The following is a 25,590-nucleotide window of genomic DNA, read 5'->3' as shown; positions in this document are numbered from 1 at the left end:
TGCACGTCCACAGTAAGATAGTAAATAGTAAGATAAATAAAAGAGTGCCTTTTTTGGACCTCCCCACGATGTAAGGATTAAAGTTTTATTCCCTTTGAGTGAGGCCAATGAGGTAAATGTTTTCTTTTGTTTATTTTCGTTGTATGTAAATATGCTAGTGTTGCGTGATATTCTAGTGCAATTACCGCAGTGTGAGGTGTAATGTGTATTTTATTGATTGTTTTGTTGGAATGTTTCGCCATATATAATGCTTAGGGGCTTTATTAAGAATATTCATTTAAGTTTGTATTTCTTTTTAGTTCTGACGGCATTGTATCGGCTGTGGTTGGACATCATTACAAGTTAAGGCATGTCGAAGAATCCTCCTGTCCGAAATAAATGTCAGTTAAAACACAAGGAACAAGTTGAGCTTTATTACGACTCGAGGGGAGTAACAAAGGGCCTTTATTGGGCAAACACTGAGGTCAGTCATCTGGAACTTTTTGAAGAGGAGCCATGACTTTCATTTTTGGTTTCTTTCATTTTTGATTTGGTAAAGTAACTTTTATGCAACTAATATGCAAATGTGAACTTCTGAAAAAATTGTGGTGAGATTGTGGCTACTGTGCTGTTGCTTAGCAGGGTTGGGCTTAAAATTTGCCCCTTTTTTAAGGGGCATTTGTGTTATCTCATAGCCTTTGCCAGGACCTTTTTATTTTGTAATCTTAGAGAGGAAATTTAAATCCACCAATAAGAGCCATCAATTTCAAGTGAGTCATCAGTTAACCAGCAGTGACATGTAACTGCATTCTCTGACGTGCGTAACCAAAGCTTCATTATTTCTGTCGCACTGTTACTGTTCCTTTAAGGGACGTGTTTGGGCGTGTGTGCTGAGAGGGCGAGAGTGTTGACGGAGCTGGAAAGAAAAATCCGGCGTTAGCTGTCCTGTACCCACCAATAAACCGCTGGTGAAAGAAGAACTTCTGGTGCTTGGGAGTCTACACAAACGTTACAACACATTTGTGTACAGAAAGTGTTCAGCATCGCAAGAATTTATTTTTTACCTGTCAAACAGGAGAAATACTGAGGTCAGTCATTTGAAACTTAAAGAGGAGCTATGACTTTCACTTTTAGTTTTGGTAATTGTAAAGTAACTTTGACATTATATTCTATGCAATTTTTTCAAAACTTGTGCTGGGATTGTGGTTACTGTACTGTTGCTTTGCCTGGTGCGGGGCTAGGGTTCAAATGTAACCTTTTATTTAAAAATACGCTAGGCTTACATTTTGTGTGTGTGTGTGCGTGTGTTTGTTTGTGTGTGTTTGTTTGTGTGTATTTTAGGAAGGAAATGCCTCCTTAATAGTTTAAATGTGAAATATTAAAATTCAAAACAAATATATTGCCTAATTTTTGCATGACAGAGGAAGATATTTCTCTGCCCTGCATGTGGAGAAGTCGGTTTCAGGTTTTATTAAAGCACATATTACTGTGCATTATGTGTCACCAGGCATGTTTTAAAGTAATCCACCTGTTTGACAAGTAAAGGTATCAGGAGTTGAGACATGTTCTTTTTATTACCCATCTTAAATCATAAAACTTAATTAAAACTTAAACTTAATTACCTGTTGATTGCAAACAAAGTGCGACAAGTCCCATCATATGATTTCATGTAATTAGTATATAGTAATGCTGTATTAGAAGTAGTGTGCTACGATGTATAATACAGTTATTTTAAAATTGTAATATTATTGTATTTAGTTTAACATGTATTAAGTACAATTCCATATTTAGCCGCATATAATTATTTATTTAGAGCTGGCTGCATATTTTAAACTTACCATTTGTTCTCATTCCCATTTGGGTGCTACACCTTTCCTTTGCTTCTACCATCAGCTGAGCTATAACATAATGCAAATGGAAACAGTCAACAAGTCCACAAATTTAGCCATATAGATTCACTCGCTTTGACTTGGAATAAGTCAAATTTTGATACTTTCCCTGATTTGATCAAGTTGGATGAAATAACTATCATGTTTTCTAATCTGACATCGATTAACATGCCCAAAATCTTTTAATTGATTGGTGGATAATCCGTTAGCATGTTAAGGTAATTGGATTTATGTGTGCTGAAAACATACAGTCTTGTCCTTTTTAAACATTTTACCATTTGAACATGCATCCTTCACGGTGGGGAATGCCGGTGTATTTATGAAACAAACCCAAAGGCAGACACGGGAGAAACGAGTCTCAGCTGACTGATGGTTTCCCCAATCTTATAAACAGTACATTTGCATAATGACTGGAACCAGCCCACCGAAGAAACAATGGGCTGGGAGGTCAGTTCCTTTATCATAATTATGCAAATTCTCGTGACCATTGATCAACAATCATTGATCAACAACCACTAATCAAAGACCTCTGTATGTTACTCTGTTTGTGTCGGGGGACCCGATCCATGGGGTGGACAAATTTTTATGTTTATAAGTTTATAAGACTGGGGAAACCTGCAGTCAGCTGAGAGTGAAGAAGTCACTTGGATGAGTGACGAAAGGTTTCTCCCACTGAAAATGCTACGTCCAGATGAACAGAATCAACCTTTGGAGAAAGGTTAGTTTTGTTGAATTAAATCTGTCTTTGATTCTACATTATAAATTTGAATTCCATAACTTTAAAAGTGGCATGGCTAGTGTAGTAACTTCTGAGAACTATTGTGAGGCTACATGATCAGCCATTGCTGTCTAAAATTGGTCCACTGGAGTGAGTGGAGATGACACGATCCTTACCCCTTGAGAACTCTGGCTGTGACCAACTGCCATATATGTCTCTGTGAGGGGCTAAGCACTCCTCTTGCAAAATAATTTATAAACTCAAAACCTTAAATCATATTGATCTAGTTTAAAATCCCTCAGTATCCCAAGAAGTTACTCTACATACCCAATGTTTGTGTGTTCCCTGATTTTGAAAATGTGGTCACAATATACTGATGTAAAAAGGTCGTTTCTGCTTCCTTGATGAAAAGTCCTTGATAAAAATATGAGGGAACTACAGGTAGGTTTATATAGATTTGGACACTGACATGAGTTTTGGGTTGGTTTTTTTTACGTGAAACATATTCAAATTAAAGTTATATAATGGGCATAATGTGTTGGCTCTCAGCTTTCATTTGAGGGTATCCATGTTCAAATTGAGTGAAAGGTTTAGAAGTTTCAATTCCTTATCATGTGCCGCCCGCTTTTACAAGTGACCAAAAGTAATCGGACAAAGGCTATTTCATTGTCAGGCATGAGAAATTCCTTCATTATGTCACTATTAATTAGGCAGATAAAAGGCCTGGAGTTGATTTGAGTTCGGTGGTTGCATTTTGAAGATTCTGCTGTGAAAAAACAACATGCAGTCAAAGGAGCTCTCCAAGCTGCGAAACAGAAAAAAAAAACATCTGAGAAATTGCTACAATGTTAGGAGTGGCAAAATGTAGTTTGGTTCATTGTGACAAAGAAAGAAAGCACTGGTGAACTCAGCAATGCAAAAGACCTGAACGTCCACAGAAGACAAAGTGGTTGATTATTGCAGAATCATTTCCATGAGAAACCGATACACAACAGCCAGCCAAGTAAGCAATATTTTCCAGGAGGTAGGCGTATCACTACCCAAGTCTACCATAAAGAGAAGACTGTATAAAAGTAAGGTTCACTGCAACGTGCAAGCCTCTCATAAGCTTCAAGAATAGAAAGGCTAGATTGTACTTCGTTAAAATATCTAAGAAAGAAAAATTCATTAAAGCAAAGACGTAGAATATTCTTGAATCGCCAAGTCAGTCATCTGATCTTAACCCAATTGGCATGCGTTTCACTTGTTGAAGACCAAACTTCAGACAGAAAGCCCCATAAACAAACACCAACTGAAAGCTGCTGTAGTAAAGGCCTGGCAGAGCATGGGAAACCCACAATTTGGTGATGGCCATGAGTTCAAGATTTCAGGCTGCCATTTTCAGCAAAGGGTTTTCAACCAAGTATTAGAAAATAACATTTTCACTTATTTAATTTGTCCAATTACTTTTGAGCCCTTTAAATGAATGAATTGTGTTAAAAATGCTGTAGTTTATCACATTTTTATGCAATCTTTTTTGTTCAACCCATTGAATTGAATCAACTTCATCTGAGTTGTTTTATTTAAAATTCATTGTGGTAATGTACAGAACCAAAATTTGAAAAAGAATTGTCTGTCCAAATTATTACAGACCTAACTGTACTGTATATTTTGTAGTTAGATGGCACTCCACTTACTGAAATGACTCCAGATCGAAAAGTGTACATCGCTTGCTTTTAAGAAAGAGCTTGTTTGAAATCAAGTAAGGCTAAAGTAAAAAAAAAAAAAAAATTCCAGATGGATTTTTCTGCTTTTCCCACATAGAAAATTAGGTTCTCCACAACACGTCAACATTCTACCCATTCACTTGAATGCGATTTGGGGGGATTTTTGGGACTTAAAAATATAAAAACTATAAATTGTACACTCCAAAGAATTACAAGCCTTGGTATTGCAGCTAAGTAGTAGTAATAATAATAATATTCAATTAAAACAACCCAACATGTGGCATACTGTATTTTTCGGCATACAGGAAATTTTTAAATGCCTCTAATTCCCTCCCTATTCTGTAATACATGCTCTGTATAGGTAGATAAACACTCAAATATTATTCCTTTCACTGCTGGCCAAATACCTAGAGACATCCAACCCCCTTGGTTTTGTTTCCTTAGGTTTCAGTTTCACAGTCCACTCCTCCAACTACAACTAGGACTGAACAGCTGTTCTTCGTGATCTTTGGAGTTGTGTTAAGGTAAGATTTCCATCTCTTTTGTTAAATCCAAGAATTACTCACGATTACTGTGTAATGCACTTCAACATATCTCTGAAATAGTTGAAGATAATATTGTAGTTAGCTGTAGCGCATTCAGCTGCAAAATAAAGTCCCACGCAATCAGTTAGTCAACATGCCTCTTTGTGTATGCAGCTGGATATCATGACTCAGACGTCTGGCCTCTCCTATCAATAGGCATATGTTTATAGACAATTTTAATGAAGACAGAGGTGTGAGTCTATGAAGACATGTTGACAAATGACCAGCTGAAGAATAGTTTACACAAATGTGAAAGTGTGCTCCTCTGAAAAAAAAAGAATAAATTTGCTTCAAGTTACTAGAATAAATTGAAAAGATAAATGGCCATTTAAATTTAACTGAATAACCAAATAAATAGTATTTTGTATTTTACATCTCATTGAGTTCATGTATTGTCATTAGTTTCAGACAAGGAGAGCAATGTAAATAAAATTTAATATCATAAGTTCTCTGATTTTGGTATTTGAGTGTTGACGAATATAATCTCCTGGTCTACGTTTAGATGGGTGCAATATTCAATCTACTTGAGAAGCACAGACTGGAATCATATTACAACCAGTTTGTTCAGATGGGTGTTAAAGATGAAAGAGATTTCCTGGACAGTGTGATGGAAGAAGATTTAAACAGCATTGGTAAGAATGCTTGATATGCCAAAGACAAGCTAGGACTTTAGAATAGCTCTCTCATTACAAACACGTTAGCAAAAAAAAGCTGCAAATATAGAGAATTTCAAATCTGTGTATCAGGGTCTAGCTTTTTGCAGTATTTCAGATTACTTTCTCTGAAAGCTGAATTTATTTTGTCTCTTTTACAGGTTTAAGTCATGTGGAAAAGAATCGTTTTGCAATCATGAAAGACTTCATTCAAAGACTGAGCACTCCAGAATGTCAAATCCTAACTGGCAGACCGGTGCAAAAGTCAGTGAAGTCGTTCAGTCTTCAGTACACATACCCAAAATGTCTTAAACCAAAGGTTATTTCAGGTAACAGGAACACATCTTTTAAAGGCTCTTATCCTAAATGCCCCCTTTGGCATGATTAAAGTAATTTATATATGGACATGGAGGTGAAATGTTTAAAATTACAATGCTACAGATATGGATCCGGCACAAAACAAAATTGAAGACATAATGCTGAGAATCTGTCACCTTGAAAATGTTGGAAACACCAAAGGAGTTTGTCTCTACACAGTAGATGGGATGCCCTTGACAGACGATCCCTTCTTCAACACATGTGAGTCAGCAATGGAGGAGTGAATGATTCTATACAGTTAGGTCTATTTAGGTTTTGGACACTGACCTTTTTAAAAACTATTTTATTGTGTACCAAAACATGTTAGTTACATTTAGAAATGATATTAATATGAGTAATAGGTCTAATAAGACTTTCATCTGGGACTCAAGGGATTGAACAAAAATACTCCAGTAACTTTTAAGGAATTGTAGTCACTTTTATACACACTTTATTTTCAAGTGCTTTAACCTCCTAAGACCTGAACTCTTCCACGGCATGCATTTTTAATTTCTCTTTGATATTTGGACTGATTGGGACCTGATGAATGTAAAAACAAAGAATTACCAGATTATATTTTTTTACCTGATTTTTGTTTTTAAGAAAAATGAGAGCCACATATAAGGATATTCGTTTAAAATTTCAATAGGACAGTAGCAGTATAATGTCCCCGTAAGTGGATATCAGGCCCTTGTAGAGCAAAATTTTGTATTTTGGTCTAAATAACCCAAAATGTGATGTCCACATATGTGGACGCCAGGTCCTAGGTTAAAATGTGTCTGTCCAAAAATACTTAACTATATTTGTCAAGTCATCTTAATTTGTGCACTTTTCTCATGTGAAATGGATTGATGCATCTATTCCAGGTGTTTAACTTGATTTCACTCAATTACCACGCAGATCACCTATAGGTGAAAAACCTTTAAATTGAAGCCCCAAAGGATACAATACCATGTTTGTTATCACACAACAACATATAAAACATTTCCTTCATTAAGTACAGGTAAAATGTTCATTACTGTCCGCACACATCAATAGTCTTACAAACAGAGACTAAAACTAAACAATGCTCCTCTCTCTCTCTCTGTTCCTCTCTCCCTCTCTGTTCCTCTCTCTCCCTGCTTATAAATGGGCAGTCGACCTGCGATACAATGATAATGCTACTTAAGCTAGTGGTAGCTGCGATTCTTTAGCAATTTTTTAAACAGTCTTTTAGCTTAGCTAGCTCAGCCAGACAATATCTCCACCAGTGACATTTCTATGTGCAGTGTGCCACTTGCTCCTTACCAGAGATGGGCGTTACTGTAATCCGATGACTTTTTTCAAGTAACAAATAAAGTAAGGGATTACTATTGCAAAAACGGTAATTAGATTACCGTTACTTTCCCGTAGGAACGCTGCGTTACTGCGTTACTGCATTACTAAAACCGTGATTTTTTTTGCGAGAATATCTCATGACAGTGAGGTAAGCAAGTGCAACGTTAGTGACAACAGCTGTGTGCAGATCAACAATGGATAATTTAACAAGTACGAGAGACAGTATGAGCGTGCAGCGTTTAAAGCGTGGAAGTATTGACCTTACTTTAAGTTTGATTCCATAAAAAGTGACAAAAACATTAGCGTCAGTTGTGCGTGGGAAGAAAACTTCTTTTTACAGCGAAAAAAACCCCTAAACTTCCAAGCAAGCACCGAGTGCGCTACGACGTAATGGGAAATTCACAGAGAAACTCGCGGATTCTTCCACTGACCGCTGCTGCACACCTGCACCAGGGTAAACCTCCGCCTACCCTACTCCTGCTTTACAGGTGAAAATAGAGCAAAAGGACCACTGAGTCTTTGACTTTATTTACACTCAACAAAAATATAAATGCAACACCTTTGTTACTGCTCCCATTCCCCATGGGATGGACGTAGAGACCTAAAATTCATTCCAGATACACAATATAACCATCCCTCCCAAACAGTGGTCACAAATCAGTCCAAATGTGTGGTAGTGGGCACATCTGCTATATTGAGATAATCCATCCCACCTCACAGGTGTGCCACATCAGGATGCTGATCTGACATCATGAGTAGTGCACAGGTGTACCTCAGACTGCCCACAACAAAAGGCCACCCTGGAATGTGCAGTTTTGTCTCACAGCAAAATGCCACAGATGCCACAAGCAATGAGGGAGCGTGCAATTGGCATGCTGACAGCAGGAATGTCAACCAGAGAATATGGCAGCACATCCAACCGGCCTCACAACCGCAGACCTCGTGTAACCACACCAGCCCAGGACCTCCACATCCAGCAGGTTCACCTCCAAGATCGTCTGAGACCAGCCACCCAGACAGCTGCTGGAACAATTAGTTTGCACAACCAAACAATTTCTGCACAAACTGTCAGAAACCGTCTCAGGGACGCTCAACTGCATGCCCGTCGTCCTCATCGGGGTCTTGACCTGACTCCAGCTCGTCGCCATAACAGACTTGTGTGGGCAAATGCTCACATTCGATGGCGTCTGGCACGTTGGAGAGGTGTGCGCTTCACGGATGAATCATGGTTCACATTGTTCAGGGCAGATGGCAGATGAGAATGTCCCAGTTCTTGCATGGCCAGCATACTCACCGGACATGTCACCCATTGAGCATGTTCGGGATGTGCTTGACCGGCGTATACGACAGCGTGTACCAGTTCCCACGAATATCCAACAACCTCGCACAGCCATTGAAGTGGAGTGGACCAACATTCCACAGGCCACAATTGACAATCTGATAGACTCCATGCGACGATGTGTTGCACTGCATGAGGCAAATGGTGGTCACACCAGATACTGACCGGTTCTGGGTCCCTAGACCCCCAATAGCGCAAAAAACTGCACATTCCAGGGTGGCCTTTTGTTGTGGGCAGTCTGAGGTACACCTGTGCACTACTCATGATGTCAGATCAGCATCCTGATGTGGCACACCTGTGAGGTGGGATGGATTATCTCAATATAGCAGATGTGCCCACTACCACACATTTGGACTGATTTGTGACCACTGTTTGGGAGGGATGGTTATATTGTGTATCTGGAATGAATTTTAGGTCTCTACGTCCATCCCATGGGGAATGGGAGCAGTAACAAAGATGTTGCGTTTATATTTTTGTTGAGTGTATTTTCTGCTGTGTTTTACTTGCATCTATTTGAAAGAGTGAGTGTAAACACAAAAAATATTTTATTTTATGTGCTGGAATGTGCAGAAAATAGGTTTATATGTTAAACAAATTTCTTCCAGTCAGAGAATGTTGCATATAATTAAATTTTTGCTTGATGCATAAAGTTAAAAGATTAAAACTGATAAAACAGGTTAAAAAAAGATACTTTTCCATTTGATTCCATTTTGTATGATGGATTATGTAGAAAAAGTAGAATTGGGCTGAAAGATGTATCGCTTTATCACCTATTCAGGTTGTAAATCGTGTTTTTAAAAAGTAACTAAGTAACTAAGTAATTAATTACTTTTGAAAATAAGTAATCAGTAAAGTAACGGGATTACTTTTTTGGGGACGTAATCAGTAATTAGTTACTGATTACTTTTTTCAAGTAACTTGACCAACACTGCTCCTTACAAATAAATTTGGACCAGCAGGTTGACTCCAGGACCTCCAAAAACCTGTTCACTTCTGCCTGAATTGCCTGGAGTCTCTTATAGGGGTACCTGGAAAAGTAAAACATTTTGAACTCTTCACTTTGAGTTGCTCGCCCAAGCAAAGGAGGGTTGGGTGTAATGTAATGAATGCAGTTTTCCAGACTCTGCACTCTGGCATCAATTAGGCGCTCATTTACAATGTTGGCTGCCACATGAAGAGCTGTCTGGAACCCATCATAACTAACTCCCTTCCAAGATTCTGGAGTGCTTTCTTCACAATGCGCGTAGCAGCTTCAGCATCACTATTCCTATGTGGGTAAACAGCAGGATTAACTTTCCACATCTGCTGTGTTCCATTTTTTGATGCACCTTTCTCCAAGACCAATTTGTTCTGAGTTCCCAAGGACCCAGGGCCCGTGTCTCTGTATACTACTAGTCTATCTGTAGTAGTGCTTGAGAAGACCGTGGTGCCTGTGCTGCAAGGAAAATCTCTCTTAGGGCATCCTTTCGTTCCCTTATTGAAATGACTCCTGTCAACAGGACTGCCACCCATTTTGGGCTGTTAGTAGCTTGACTTTTCTCAAGAAACCTTTTTGCTGCTCCCCAAGTCCTACAACTGATTTGACCAATCAACCTAGGACACTAAACCGTTTGACATCTACAAGAGTTCTACAAGGTCACTGATTCTGCAGGCAGCTTCCTTGTTTTCTTAGGGTCTTAATCTGACTTTGTTTTATTTCTTGTCCTTTTGTCTGATTACAGAATACATGCCCCAAAATGCATTTTGTAATGTATTCCGTTAAGTTACTCAATGAGCTTAACGTATTCTCAATACTTTGGATTACTTAATATATTATCATTCAACCACATCAGGGGTGTCAAACTCAAATACACAGTGGGCCAAAATTCAAAACTGGAACAAAGTCGCGGGCTAACATTAATATTTGTTGAAAGAAAATCTTCCTCTAGATATAAGAATGAATCTTTTCTTATGGACTCAAACAAGTTTTGCTGAAAAACTGAATATTGAACAAGCAAAGCTTAATACTAAACAATATATTTATATTAGCTGTATAATACCAGCAGGCCAGCTCTAATAGTAATTTGGTATGGCTTCGCGGGCCAAATGTAATTAGGCTGCGGGCCAAATTTGGCCCGCGGGCCAGAGTTTGACACCTATGAACTACATGAATGCACTCTTTCTGTGTGATTTATTATTATTACTGAAGGTTACTCGCCATACCAACTAGATTTTTAAATGTTAATATAAAATGAGTAACAGTAGGGTGGACATTAGGTAAGGCTGCACTTTTTGCAGCGATCTTGTATAGAAAATAGGTCCGCCACTCTGAACCGAGGTAAAAGGACCTCTGGCTAATATGTCAAGTTCTGTGTCGGGCTCATAGCCGAAAGCTAGCTTTACTAGTGAGAGACAGACAGAGGTGCTGAAAGGCTGCTCCAGCGAAACTTATTGTTTCGGAGGAAAACATGAACACAGTGTACAGTCGAGTCATAATAGCTTACTTACAACTGAGCTCATCAGGCACTCTTTTTGGCTGCAGTGTTATATTATTATTTTTACATGCTTCCATCTCCTGTTTGTGGTCGGTGACAACTCATACTTTTCGACTCTCCTTTTTCTTCCTCCCTCGCGATCACAGAAACATAACGGGTATGGCAGTCCATTTTCCCTGCAGCATGGAATACACTACCCATGAAGTTACATTCTTTAGGGCTATACCTGTAACACTCTGCGTATTGCCTTCATATAAAAAAAATATTTTGAATTATAATTTTCAAAAATATTTCTTCACGTCATTATGCGGGCCGTAAGTAGAGGTGACATGGGCCAAGAGATTGAGACCCAGGCAGTTTTGTTTGGGTTTCCACCTTCGTGGAATTACCAAAAATAGAGAGGGCATAGCCAAACATATGAAACAGGAAAGGAGCACCGTGTAATCCATTTATTTCAACAAAGTAACTGTATTCTGAATATCACCTTTTTAAATGGTAACTGTAACAGAATAAAATTACTCATATTTTTTATTTTAAATACGTAACGCCGGTACGTGTATTTCGTTACTCCCCAACACTGCCTAGGCAGCAAACACCTTTATTTCTGGTCACAGAAACAGAATGTTAACATGATTGGTAGAATCAGTTGAGGGTGGCGCTAGCTCTGATATCAGCCCACATTTCTTCTTCTGCACCTTTTTGAGGGAACACTCCCATTACAATGGCAACCATCTCTTGTCCTCCAGTCAGGCCTGTAGTGTCAAAGAAGGGGGGAAGAGTTCATTCCATAACACCAGATTTATGGCCCTGTTGTCTTGTAGGAATCACAACCCCCAGGTCACATTACTGAAAAGGGGTCTTGCCTTGTGTCTGTTAGTATCAGAGTGTTACAGACTGCTTCCAAAACTACTCTACAATACACAACTATGTGCAGCAAATGTGTGATGCTATTTATGAGGGATATAGCCTTAAAGTTAAAAAATAAATTCTAATAGTACTAAGATTGCTCTTTTTTGCTTAGCAGGAGTTACCAATCCGAGTGGGTAATACAACCCTGACACTTGGCTGAGCAGCTCTCGCCATGTCAGTGGGTTTGGTGTTTCAGGCTTCTCAGATAATTGCCTCTCCATCCGTAGAAATGATCTCACAAGTTTGAGTGGTATATCTGGAAAGAGCATTTGCGCCTTCTTCGGTTTAACATATTTGCTGCCTAGTCCACAACAGACCAATTGGTGTGGCCTGTGGATTCTTCTAGGGGTTCTGATTCAGATCTGTAAAAGATCCCGGCTTATTGTCACACAAGTTTTCATTCCCCTAATTCCATGGACAACCAAAGTGATCTCTTCACTTCTTAGGTTAATACTCGCAACCCTGTGGGTTGTATAGTTGGTGTCAAAAGCCAGGTCAATTAAAGTCACAATTTTTTGCCCAGCATTAGCTGTTACCTCAAGGAGCATCATAACCACTGGTAGTTCTTGCAATCCAACTTCAAACAGGAGACTCGGCTGCTCTTTGGTGGTGCTGCATGCCCTGGATGCAGTATTTCAAAATGCATCTCTGTATTCTTTTGCCACTTCAGGTGACAGTTTTCTGAGGAACTTCTTCTGATCCTTTTTACATATCCTCCTGACATTTTCTCCCTCCGATTGCCAAAGCAATTTTCCAAAAGACGGAAGATATCACCTGCAGTGTTGCCAAGAAACTTGGGCCGTTGGTTTTAGTTTGATGGTTGGCATGGGACAACTGAAGGTCATTGACAATGGCGTCAGCCATTTAGCTTCCTCCCTTATCCTCATCTGCATAAAGTCAGCTTTTCCGAAACCTCTGTAGGTTACTTTAAAGGTCCCTCTGAAAACTTGATGAATTATGACACCATTACATTTTGAATTTGTTGCCTGTAAGTTACGTTTTCACTCTGTAGTTCCATCTGTTAATAGGTAAGAAATCTGCTAGAAAAATATAGGCTTTAATGTATCATTGAAACAGGATTAGTAGGAAATAAATCTTGTCTATTATCCAAATACAAGCAGGTTTTAGGGTAAGACTTATAATCACATGATACCATGGGAGAGTTCATTTACAAACTTGATGAATAGTTTTCAGACTGCTGGTAAGCGCTAGCAGTTTCTAAAATGATTTTGGTCATAGGAAATGAATATACTTTCATACATGTAGATGGGACACTTTAAAATGTTTTTTTTAATTAATTATTGTTTTAATTTTTTGTTTTATTTTTTAATTATTTTTTGTTAACTGTGGATCTGGCACAGTTATTCTATTTATTATGTTCTTTTCCAGGGTCTTTGAAAGAAAGACACATTGAAAATGGAGCTGTAATTTATGCTATTTTTACTCCGAGGGAAAACTTGACAGAGGCTCCAAAAATGCTAAGACAAGAGTCTGGCAAGACCTCTGGGACAGATGTCATTCGATGTCACATCATGCTCAAGGTGCGTCTTAAAAACAGTATGCTGCTCAATTGAGGATATTGGCAACTGCTAGCAAATGAAACTGGCCAGTCAATTTTCATATTATATCTTTACGGTGGAACAAATGACCTGTAATGATTTCTGAAATCTGTTATTTTGCTTAGACACAGTGGTTTTAAGTAGTATCTGAGTTTCTCTAAGCCCCATTTTAAAAATGAGGGAAAAATATACCTTCACTTGATAAACAGTCTTTCTGTTGAGGAGGGAAGAATAAAATGGCAGAAATAAAGTGAATCGATTATTTCTATTAATGTATAGTTTATTGTTGTAAATGTCAGCCTTCATTTTTAACATGTATATAAAGTTATAATTGAAATTAATTCTGTACCTTTAACATATTTTTCTTTACCTGTTAAGGGAAACTTTGAGATTATGGTGAATTTGGAAACTGACACAATCGCAACTCTAAAAGTGATCCTGTCAAATGCAAGTGGAATACCAGCACATGTCCTCCATCCCAGGTAAACTGCCTCACAAAAAAGTGTTTTTTTACCCATCAGACGTAAAAGGCTGAAAAAGTGTTGCATCACTCTGCTCTGAGCAGGGACAACCTGGTTTGTAAATACAATCACTCCAGAACAAAGCAACACAGGATATTGAAAGTCATACCATATTTAGATCTACTAAAAGACCTTAACCTCAAGGTCAGAGGTCAAGGTTTCTCTTAACTGGAAGAAGCAAGTCACCTAGGCTTTTCACATTCATCACATTCCATCCACTCATTTACTAGAAAACTAAGGGTAGCATTGGTAGCCACCAGTATTTTTGTTACTTGTCACCCATCGCCACCCCCACATTCACATGCTTAAAGTCTTAGCATTGATGGAGTTCTTCTGTTCTCTGGTGTCCCTGTTTTATATAGAGGTAATAATTTGGGTGGTGATACACTCCAAAAGTGTGGAATCTCTGATGGGTCAACTATTGCCTTCGCTCTGTCCTCGTTTACTGAAGAGACTCCCCTTGATGAAACTTTCTACATCAATGATGTCGTGCCTTCAGTCCAACAAAGCCAGAAAGGAATCAGTGTGTTCCTGTCTTCTCTTTATGCTGTTGCGGTAAGCTGTTTTATATTTAACACTGTCCCATATTGTCCCATTGTCTTGCTATCCTATGAACATGAACTTTATTTATTCATGCCTAGCCTGTCTTCAAGCCTGGTGATACTCTGTGTTTTTGAAACAGATAGCTGAAAGACTACATAACAGATGATTGCACACAGAAATTCACATAAAGTCCTTACATTCAGTCCAGGCATTGGTGAACCTCAGAAATTCTTCCACAAATAATGACGAGGTTGATGCGGGACAGCGATTTAGCAGTAGAACCACATATTCACTCTTTACATTGCGTTTACGTAGGAATACCATCAGAATACAACCAGTTGCCACCTTGTTAAGTAGAGTTCCCTATTTTAGAGAGAGGCATTGCAGATGAGTTGCTTTTATGGGTGCAGACACACTCAGATTGATTGCAACATGTTGGCAGTCTGTCATTGCTTAGCAGTTATTTGCAAAGCTTCGCCAGTCTGGTTGAGAGTGACTGTAGTCAAGCTACAACTGTTTGGAGGCATGTTGTTTGCCACCAGGCAACCTGTTCAATCACATTACGATTGAAGTGTTCAATTGGTTCTCAAAAAGCAAAGAAGGAATCAGTCTATTTTAATTCTGGTTATAGTTTTGTCTTTGTGACCTCTGTACTTGGAAAAAATAGCCAAAATCACAGAGCAGCTATTATAACTAGACTGTATGGTGAATTTATTAAAAAAAAAAAAAGATGCCATGGCTACTGTGAATCAATGAACCTCCTTATTGAAATTTTTTTCATCAGTTGAAATATAGCTTTGTCTTCAGCAGCCCATTTGTCCAGTATTAACCCTGGAGAAATAAACACTGTGGGTTCTTTATTGTGCACTTTGTTGACCTGTGTTCACAAACTAAACTGAAATGTGGTAAATTTAGTTTAGATTGTGTTTAATTTTTCTGATTAACCCAAATTCTAATATTTCTGTGTATTTACTTGTAGAAAGACCTTTCTGAAATAATCCGGAACAAACTGATCGCATACATACGAAAATTGACGGGATGTAACCCCCTCACCCAAAGTTTGCATCAGTTACTCTGCAGGAATGAAAGGATGACCAGGAACCAGAAGGTAAAAAGTGTGAGGTGGTGTAAGACTTGTTACAGTTTTAGACTATCTTCTTCATAAATAGAGGACAGCTGACATGCTGCTGCAGTTTTAAGTCTTTGGACCACTGGCCTCATAATCCTCCAATAAATCTGGTATCAGACTTTTATGTGACTTTTTGTATGTTTTGTCCACTGATTTTAACACAGCAGCTTTTTGCACGCCACCTCGCACCTGCTATGTGGTGATTTAGGCTGTAAAACATGCATCATTTTGAGTGTACTGTAATTTTATTTCATTTATTTAATTAAAATGATATTGCCATGATGGTAACTTGTGAATGAAACCATCTGAAGTATTCATGAATGTAGAGATATGACATGCCTGTTTCCATGTATGTGTGTCTCATGCAGGAAGCACGTAAAAGGCTCATCGTTTGTACAGTATATAACTGTAATTTACTCGCTGCTTATTTTGCATGAAAATTTTGTTGTATACTGACTGATTTCTTGCAGATTGCAGTTGTTGAGGGCTTATACATGCTCTTCAGGGAGTTATTGCCCCAGCAAGCAACACAGCGAGGGAAAAAAATCATAGAGGACCAGGATGTCTTTGAAAATTCATTGTACTGCTGGGCACATCTCCTTTCAAAAATTGAGGTATACTGAGTTTATTTTTGAACAGAAGCTGGCCTTTCCCAGTATTTTGTATAGATATTATCTCTGTAGTTTAAATGTATCGTACTTGGCTCTGTTTTGACAGAAACAAGCATCAAACCATGAAGTCTATGCTCCCATCTCTCTCGTGTCCAAAGATGGTGACCATTTCTGCGAACCTGTCAGAGTACCTGGAGTACCAGATGTCTTTGAAAGGGCGTACGTCCTTCAGAAAATCAAAGGTACAAATAGCACTGAAAGAGTTTAAACTATAAAGTTTAAAGGTTTTAATGTGTCTAAATGAATATAGTTTTAATATTTTATGTCATTTTTGCTGCAATACTAGTTTATTAATTACTTTGCATATTCAAATAAAATAAATAAAATAAAAATAACCGGATTTGACAGTATAAAGCATCCATAATGAGAGAGCCATTAAAGATAACACCTTCTTCAGCCTGGTGCAGTGATAGCTATGTATTAAAATAAAAATGTATAGAACTGTTAATTATTTTAAAATGAACTCTTGTGCACAAGCATTGCTGCATCACCAGATGTAAAACGTTAGTTGGTTGGAATTTTTAATAAATTGCATTATGGTGGTGAATTATGCGTTTCTGGCTTCTTTTTATTTTGTTTAGATGGAGAGAAAATTCCAAATTGCACCGAAGAGCCTTTACAAGAATTCTCACTACAGAGAGCCACTGACATTGAGAAAATCCTGCTCAGCATTCCTCGATTTGTCCGAACGTATCCTCTGTGGAGTCACCACGACAAGACATCTGGTCAGAAGTATGTGTGACTGAGTTATTTCTTTCAACACAACTTGAGCAGATTTCCTTTACTTTCTGTTGGTATAGATAACAAATTAAGATACACCTATGCACAGCTGAACAGTAAAAATTATTGACTTAGTTAGGTTTAAAGTATATGTTTGCTCTGCAGGTGGTTTTTAATGAATGCCATTCAATTTCTCATGAATTCTTGATTATTCATTCATGATTGTTTTTAGTAATACAGTATTGTCCACAAGTCTTGACCCATCACTCATTTCTTTATATTTGCGTCCAAGTAGCCAGGATCATTTTCAGAAGAATTGCTTTGTTTTTTCAAGCCACTTAGCACTGACCTGAATCATGTTTAAAAAAAATGATCCCAAACACACTGCAAATGCAATAAAGGCAAACTGGATAGAAAAACAACACTATTGGCGTGTTGTACCATTCTTGGTATGTGCCTGGCTCAAGTGTTGAAATTAGTTGTTTCCACCTATAGCAGGATCAGTTTTGCAAAGTATTGTGCTTCTTTGGAATTTGTTTAAATGTCTCCCTTTTTAGGTGGTAAATTGTCATCGAAGGCTGACATGCTGTCAGACAGGCATAAACATATGGTACTGCAATACAAAAAGATATTGCGATATGACACTTTTATATAACACACAAATTTATGCCATTATTATCTCAGACAATATATGGCACAGCCCTGTTATGCACTTTGTTTCCATCTAAATTTGCACGTTTTAATAAATCCCTGCACCCATCTCCCATTTTTCAAGAAAAATACAAAGAAATTAAGAGTAACTCAAGGCCCAAGGCGCTGTGATGTATTTTAACCTGACAGTGTCTAGTCTACACTGCCCAATGCTTGAATATCCTATGCAAGCAGTCTGAGTTAAAACATAGTTTTGAGTTAGTTAGTCTTTATTATTAATTATTATATATTAATTACACATATTAATCTGGTGTCTAGGATTGTCTCAAAGACAATATAAACAGGTTGAATAATGACTTGTTTTAAAGATTTTTTTTTTTTTACTAATTCATTGAATGAAACAGCTTTCAGGTGAATATTCAGTGGACTTTTGGCAGCATGGTGGAACGTTTGAAATCTTTCCCTCGCCTTAATGTGACCCCACCTCTACATCTGAAGGACCTGGGACATTATCAGAGCTGCCTTGTTCTACTTAGTGAAGGTATTTCATCCTTTTCCAGTCTAAATATTCACATCTTTCAGTGAAACATCACTTTTATACCTTACAAACACTTGTATCATACAGCAGATGCCACTGGCTTGTCAGGTTTTAGTCCACAGATGTGTTCATTTTGCAGAAGTCTAAGTCTAAATTGAGGGGTATGTTCCTCCTTTGCTTAGATTGTCTCTACTGTTGCTCCTGTTACAGTAGAACTGTTAGTCACTTTAAATTAAGTGGACAAGGAATTTCCACCAGTTCCCCTACTTTGCCTTTGACCTCTGACATCAAGTTTTTATCATGTGTGTTGGGAGGTGTTATACTTAATGTTTGCTTCATTTTCACATTTCTCTGTCAGATAATCTGGGCATTTATTTGCATAAAAACAAAAGAGCAGCTGATATGATCGAAGTGCACAATTGTCTGGATGGAAAAGTAAAAACGATGGATTTAAACTTGCTAGCAGCCAAGTGAGTACCTAAACCAAAACAAAATGGAGTGAACTAATGAAAGGCAGACTCATTCTGGCACATATTATATGCTTTAATACATGCAGGCTGCTGGAGTCTTCTATGATGAACTGAGAGTTTCTTCTTCACTTACCTGTTTTCACACTGTTTATACACCATTTTGCATTTAATTATCATTTATTATTAATTTTTGGCTCTTCCAGCGTGTCTTTTATTCTGTCTTCCTCCCCTCCCCCAGCCAGTCACAGCAGATTACTGCTCCTCTCTGAGCTTGGTTTCTGCTGGAAGTTTCTTCCTGTTTCTTTCCTTCCCACTGTCACCAAGTGCTTGCTCATAGTGGCTTGTCTGATCCTTTTTTTCTTTATCTCACAAGATAAAATGCCTAAAAGCTACTGTTGTTGTGATTTGGCGCTATATACATAAAATTCAATTGAACTGAATTGTGCATCTTGATCTGCATTAAAGGCACAATCTACCCACCCAATAACAGGAAATTCACAGAGTATGTGATGCTTGTCTGGTCGTAACTGTGTAAAGCTATAAAGATGGTGTTTTGTCTTTTTTTTTAAATACAGCACTGGCGACCACAGAGACGACCAGTCATTTGTTACAACCAGGACTCCAGAAGAGGCAATACTGGTGAGATCTGGGGAAATTTTAGTTGTAAAGGAATCGAATCAAAACATTTGCTAAACATTTCCTCTTCCTGACTTTATTACTTTAGGTACTGATCGATACAAGCTCCTCGATGGAAGAGGAGTGCTACGAAAATGCAGAAATAAAGAAAATCAATGCTGTCAAAGAGCTCTTTGACAACTTTGCCACGAGGAGCATGGCGTATGATTTCCATCACGTCATTGGTCTTGTAAAGTTTGACTCCATGGTGAAAATCCTCCACACATTCACAGAAAATCTGGAGAAGTTCAAGGTGATTGCAAAACATTGTGAGGATGGAAGGCTTTCCTCTGGAAGCTTGTTACCTCCGCTCAAGAAGAATTTTATTGCCCTCTATATGTAAAAATTGTGAGGTGGTATTATGTGTGAGGAAATTTTGACATACTCAGAATAACTGAGTTTTGAGATACCTGATCAGTAGCTCGAAGTTTTGATAGAATAAAGCTAAAAAATAAATATTTAACTTGGGTCAGCCTGGCAGCTTTTTTCTTCCCATTTTCCAGTAAATAAATAAACATGCTGTAAATGAACAAGTGGTTCGGTGGCGCTAATATAAATTTTTTTCCTTGTCGCCTTTTTGGGGTTCTTTTTGTTTTTTAGTTCCACACACGTAACCTTGAGGCAAGCGGATGTACTCTGCTGTACGACGCGCTACGGCGTGGAGCTTCAGAGCTGGAAAAGATCAAGGCGAGCTTCCCAGATTGTAGACTCCGCGTCCTGTGCCTCACTGATGGCAATGATTCTGGGTAAGTTTCCCTTTCTGCTTAAGTTGCCTTTGATCACCCATCAATTATGTTTTTCTGGGGCAGCAGCTGACTGTTTTCATCTTGCCATAGGTCTTTTATGGACCCAGTTGCTGTGACAGCCAAGCTGCTGAAATCAAACATCACTGTGGATTCAATCCTTCTTGGAAATGTGGAAAACAACATGCTCCATGGAATCAGCAATGCAACAGGTAAAACTATATATATGTATAAAATAATGCACAATTCTCTGCCCTTAAAAGTAAAAAAAAATATCCCATGTTTAAATTAATCTAAAAGCTGCAATTTGTTGGAAGAGGAGTCTCACTGATTGTAAACAGTTCAACTGGTTTGTACAAAAGCTTTTTTCTCACACGCCTAAAAACATCACACTAGAACTCAACTCTGCCATGCACAACCCCCTATGCAAAAAAAAAAAGTAAGGCCATGCTCTTGGATGCATTTTTTAACCGGTGCGCCATTTGGAGGCTTGGACGTAATGAACTGTTTGTTATTTGGCATCTGCTTAATAGCTGGACACAAAATGATCATCAACAAAAAGTAGTGTCAGTTGCACATAGAAGCTGGTGTGTACTCTCTGTGTGAATTTAGGTAAATGCGAAATTGTTAATGGGAACCTGCAGCTGTTTAGAACTGGAATCGCAGGAAGCAAACCTGTAAATGGGCACGCACGGAATCAACTTTTGGCCCATTTTATTGGACCTTTGTGATTTCATCTCAACTGCTTTCAGGATTTTTTTTTTCTTTCTGTGCTTTAGTTCTATAATCAGTTAACTGAGCATGAGACACTACCTTAGTCTCTACAGTATTTCTGGTATTTGTCATTATTTTCTGTATTTATATGTATCTGTATTAACAGTGTAGTCCTAAACTCTGGTTTATCTAAACATAATAAAGTTTAAAAAAACAACAACAAACATTTGATGCCAAAAAGGGCCAAACAGTGACTTACATTTTAATAATTCCTTTTTTTGATATTTCAAACCGGTTTACAGGTGGCTGCTGTTTCAAACCACAGACAGTCAAAGATGGTCTGAAACTCTTTGAGATCGAGACAGTTCTGTCTCTGGAACAGAGGAAGCCCAAGAAAAAACTTGACCCTTCTTCCATCACTGAGGTCTGTTTATAGTCTGTTTCAAAAGGAAATCTGTTCACTCTTTAACTTCATACATGGCCGTCATATGGTTATTATATTTTTTTCATGTTTTATAGGGAATACTTAAAAGCATGTTTACTACTCGGGGCTATGATGAATATCCAGAGACATCCTTGCCAAGCCAGATAAACAGCAAAGTGACGGTGACAGAAAGGTGAGTGGCAGAAACACCCATCCTGTAGAAGCTAAGAACACACCTGATCAAAGAAAATGAGTTTCTTGAGCTGTTAATGAAACAATTTACTCTGCTTGCATGGTTTATCTAATCCAGTGTTTCCCAAACACTGTGCCTGCGGCACATAGGTGTGTCGTTAGAAATGTTACGGTGTGCTGTGGGAGATCGTCTGGTTCCACCTGACTTTAAGCGAGAGTAACGGGCAGAACAATTACGTTATTTCCCACTTGAAGGCAGTACATATACCATATACCTCCTCTATTTAAATGGGTCACCAACTGCCAGTAAAACAGAAGAAGGCGAAGAAGAACTTGCATAATAGTCATGCTGTGAGATGACGCAGCACGAATAGCAATAGATGAATATTTGATAAGAAAAAGTGGTCAGTCTGACCTGGGTCCTGGGGAAAATTCTGACCCAGATGAAGGGCTTAGCATGAGTAGTGGTCAGAAGAAACCAAAAAGGTATACTGGGACAAACCGAGCCAATTCCGCTATACCTGGTGCCCGGGGAAAATGTATCAATATGCTTTTTGTGACATTTTTGTTTGGTGGTGTGCCGCGTGATTTTTCTGATGTGAAATATGTTCCGTGGCTCCAAAAGGTTGAGAAACACTGGTCTAATCTGTCCAATATAGTTTTGTTCAACTGTCCAAAATATGAAGAGATTCGACTTATAGTCATACCTCAAGAGAAAAAGTAGTCTGCTTCCACTTAAGACATCAGTAAATGTCAGTTTTCATGCAACTACTTTTTTTCCCCACTGTAGTTGGCAGATTACTGCGAAATCTTATTTTTACAAGGTTCTGACACCCAGTTGAAGCACCGCCCAACAGGACAGGTAGAGCATCAGGCGCCATGGAAACTGGGTTTTTATTTTTAAAAATGTGTATAGGCTTCCTGACAAAAAGCATGTCATTTAGCACGTACTTGTATAAGTTTCACGACAGTCTAAAATATTTTGTTGATTAAGACTCAATGCCTCCTTAGTCTTGTCCCATATGAATAGCAATAATTTTGACTTTTTGTGGTCCTTTTTTATTACATGCATTCCTTATGAAACATTATATAAAATGCATTCAATTCAAAACAGTGCTCTGAAAAAGAAGATTCGGGAGGCAAAGGATGGTCGTTTCATGGAGAAGGACAAACGTATCGTGGAGGAGCTCAAGTGCCTGCATTGTGACCCTCATCCTTTCTTTAGAGTCTATCCATCAGAGTCAGACTTAAGTAAGTGATGTGGTCTCTCCCCTGACCTGTGTTTGTATTGCTCTGTGTATTTTATTTGATCTGGGCTGCCTGATAGACCCATAAAATCAGTGTTTTCATTGTGATGCAGCTGATGAATTCTTGCTTTGTGGTAGATCTTTATTCTGTATTCATTGGGAGATTTGAATGCTAATCAAACAATTAAATGAAAAAAAAAATGAATGCAGCATGTTGATTACTTATTAGGGATTTGTGTTTGCAGTCATTGTACTGTTGAGAGCTGCATAGCAACACTTTCTAGGACCTGTAGTGAATAGCAACAATGTTTGATTGTTTTCTGATTTTCAGCGTTCTGGAGGATTCTCATGCAAGGACCTCCTGACACACCATATGAGAAAGGAGTGTTTGAGCTGTACTGCCAGTTTGGTCCTGAATACCCAGTGAAGCCTCCGCTCGTTCGCTTTGTCACACGTGTATCCTGACAAAATACAAACAAAAGCTGTTTAGACATCTACAGTGTTCATATTAAAATGGTTTCCAGTTGTTAGGGTAATATAAAAGTGGTTATTGCATATGTGTTTCTCATAGCGAGCATTTATCTTAACACAGCGGCAGGTGTACCACTGCAATGTCAACAGTGTTGGCCGCATCTGCCACAACATATTTGATCGCAGCTACAACGCCCACGTCACCATGAGGGACATATTTGATGCTGTGTATGGGCTCCTCATTATCCCTGAGCCTGATGACCCACTGGACAGGTGAGACATGCACAACTTTATTCCTATATGCACTCAACAGCCACTTTATTAGTTACACATTGCTAGGACCAGATTTGACCCCTTTTTGCATTCAGAACTGTTTCAGTATGATCAGCTAGTCATATTTGCATCTACAAGATGTTTGAGTATTTGATAAAAGTTAATGATATGGATGATGAGCTGGTGTTCAGACCGAGGTGTGAGTTTTAGATGATCTCTGTGAGGGAAATGTCTCTCTAAACTGATAAACAGTCTGCTGAATTGTTCTTTGATTCTTGTAGAGCTCACTTTCTTCAGATGCTATTTATGACCCCAGACATGAATACTTACATTTGCATATTAACCTTTTCCTGGAAGCATTTTAGCTGAGGAATTCCTGACAAGCCGCGAGACGTACGAACGAGAAGCCAGAAAGCACACAGGAGAACATGCTGGAAAGTCAATGGATAGCATGGAGGAGGTGAGTGAGTGAACAAAGTATTTATGGGATTTTTCTGTTTTATGTAAAAGATTTTTTTTTGTGATCACATTACTTTGACTTATTTTCCTTTCTAAAGAAACTGGTTGATCCTGTGCCAGAGTTTCTACCACAACATCTGATTTGTCCTCTAACCAAGAAGATGTTTGTTGATCCTGTGAAAACAGTATATGGTACTGTGTATGAACGGAAAGCCATTGAGGAACACCTCAAACAGTGAGTTCAGGGGTTAAAAGTCCTCACAAAGTTCCAAAAGTTGTCTCACAGTCTGTTTTATTAGCAATGTTAACTTGCTTTTGGCATTTCACTAAATGATCAGGCAGATTATGTTCTAGGGTTGTGAAACTCCTCTCTCGCTTCCAGACACCGGTATGATCCGATGGCTGGCCCAGGAAACGAGCTTGATGCGAGTGACATGATGGCGGACAGGGACATGAAGAAAATGGTGATGGATCATCGAGCTCGCCAAATTCAGTGAATGTGGGAGGGAACAGACTGGCTGAAGATTAGCTAGACTTCTATAGGGGTTTCTTTTTTTCTTTTTCTCTCAGCTTGTTGGTGCTGTGGCATTTCTATCACAGAACTTCTGAACAAGTTACCAAGTTAGTGAAGTCTCAGGTCAGTTTTAATATCCATTTTTGAAAATTTGTTTGTAAAGGACTCTGAGCACTTAATACAGTTTTTATTCACTGTTCATTGCATACTTTTATAGAACAACTTCTACAAGAGACAAACCAGCCTTCCTGTATGGGAAAGTCAAATATTGTAGGAATTTCAGCTGCATAGCTGCTGACATAAACACGTTCAGTTCAGAGTTGATTATGTTGTTTATTATTTGACCAAATTGCTTGATTATCTTCTGTTTTTGGAGTGATTAATAAGAGTTCATTGCAATTATTTTGGTTGCGATTATATAATAAAGTATAAAAATGAGTGATGGCAGATTTTCTGGTATTTCTAGCTCATTCTTTTATTCTTACTCATGTTCCAAATTCAGACTAGATTCTTAGAGTGTACACAGAGCACTATATAGAAGGTATGAAGGAGTTGCACTGTATCTTTGTGGATTTAAAGAAAGCATGAGAGGAACGATCTCCATGAGGAAGTCAGGGGTATTCTTGGGTTGAGGTCATTACTCTCTGCAGGCCAATCAAGTTCTACCACACCAAACTTGGTCAACCATGTCTTGGAACAGGAAGGGGAAAATCCCCAAGTTGTGAACTTGAAAGTCTCCAAGCTCCAAAATATCTCGGTATGCAGAAGCATGAGGAGTTACTTTCACTGGAACAATCGGCCTGAGTTTTAAAAATATTAAAATTAAAAGAAAATTTCAATGGTCTCTGACATAAAAGCTGCATTTTTAAAAATTTATTTTAAAGATTTGTTAAATTGGCAATAAAATAAAGGTTTTAAAAAGCTTCGTATGAAGTTTCTTCTACCACCATGTTTGCTGTTGCGGACTTCTGTCAAGTGTAATAGGTTAATAAATAACCAATCACCGCCGCCATTTCCTCTTACGTCACGTCTAAGTGAATCACTAAGGCCTTCAAATTAAATGTCAACGAGGTAGGAAAAACATTGAGCACTTAACATCATTGTACAGTTATAGGTCATTTTAAAACATTATGTCATTACAAATTAAGCTG

At 38.3% G+C, this 25,590-nt stretch overlaps 1 protein-coding gene across 1 annotated transcript; it reads left to right on the top strand.

The window, feature by feature from the left end:
- Positions 1 to 24,886, top strand: LOC146553452 (uncharacterized). Its single transcript, XM_085254548.1, has 28 exons — positions 1 to 112; positions 300 to 463; positions 849 to 1,067; positions 4,737 to 4,816; positions 5,379 to 5,508; positions 5,691 to 5,858; positions 5,971 to 6,108; positions 13,315 to 13,466; positions 13,863 to 13,966; positions 14,368 to 14,560; positions 15,528 to 15,656; positions 16,148 to 16,291; positions 16,395 to 16,530; positions 16,930 to 17,080; positions 18,124 to 18,260; positions 18,616 to 18,727; positions 19,303 to 19,366; positions 19,452 to 19,655; positions 20,003 to 20,148; positions 20,239 to 20,357; positions 21,162 to 21,283; positions 21,379 to 21,476; positions 22,590 to 22,726; positions 23,054 to 23,178; positions 23,321 to 23,466; positions 23,824 to 23,926; positions 24,024 to 24,160; positions 24,308 to 24,886. Exons 5-28 carry the CDS (start codon positions 5,379 to 5,381, stop codon positions 24,420 to 24,422), a joined length of 3,210 nt encoding a protein of 1,069 aa, XP_085110674.1. The 5' UTR covers positions 1 to 112; positions 300 to 463; positions 849 to 1,067; positions 4,737 to 4,816; the 3' UTR covers positions 24,423 to 24,886.
- The last annotated feature ends 704 nt before the right edge of the window (positions 24,887 to 25,590 follow it).

Source organism: Mchenga conophoros, linkage group LG18 (genome assembly GCF_057382185.1).
Source record: "Mchenga conophoros isolate Kocher_MC1m ecotype Shallow Benthic linkage group LG18, M_conophoros_male_GT1.1, whole genome shotgun sequence".
NCBI classification, from domain to species: Eukaryota; Metazoa; Chordata; class Actinopteri; order Cichliformes; family Cichlidae; genus Mchenga; species Mchenga conophoros.
Note: the sequence above shows the minus strand (reverse complement) of the source record. Positions and strands in the feature narration are given on the sequence as shown.

Coding starts and splice junctions, on each gene's coding strand:
- LOC146553452 (XM_085254548.1), top strand. CDS start 5,379: ATGGGTGCAATATTCAATCTACTTGAGAAGCACAGACTGGAATCATAT. Junction 16,292..16,394: donor ATCTCCTTTCAAAAATTGAG/GTATACTGAGTT, acceptor CTGTTTTGACAG/AAACAAGCATCAAACCATGA. Junction 20,358..21,161: donor TGGAATCAGCAATGCAACAG/GTAAAACTATAT, acceptor ACCGGTTTACAG/GTGGCTGCTGTTTCAAACCA.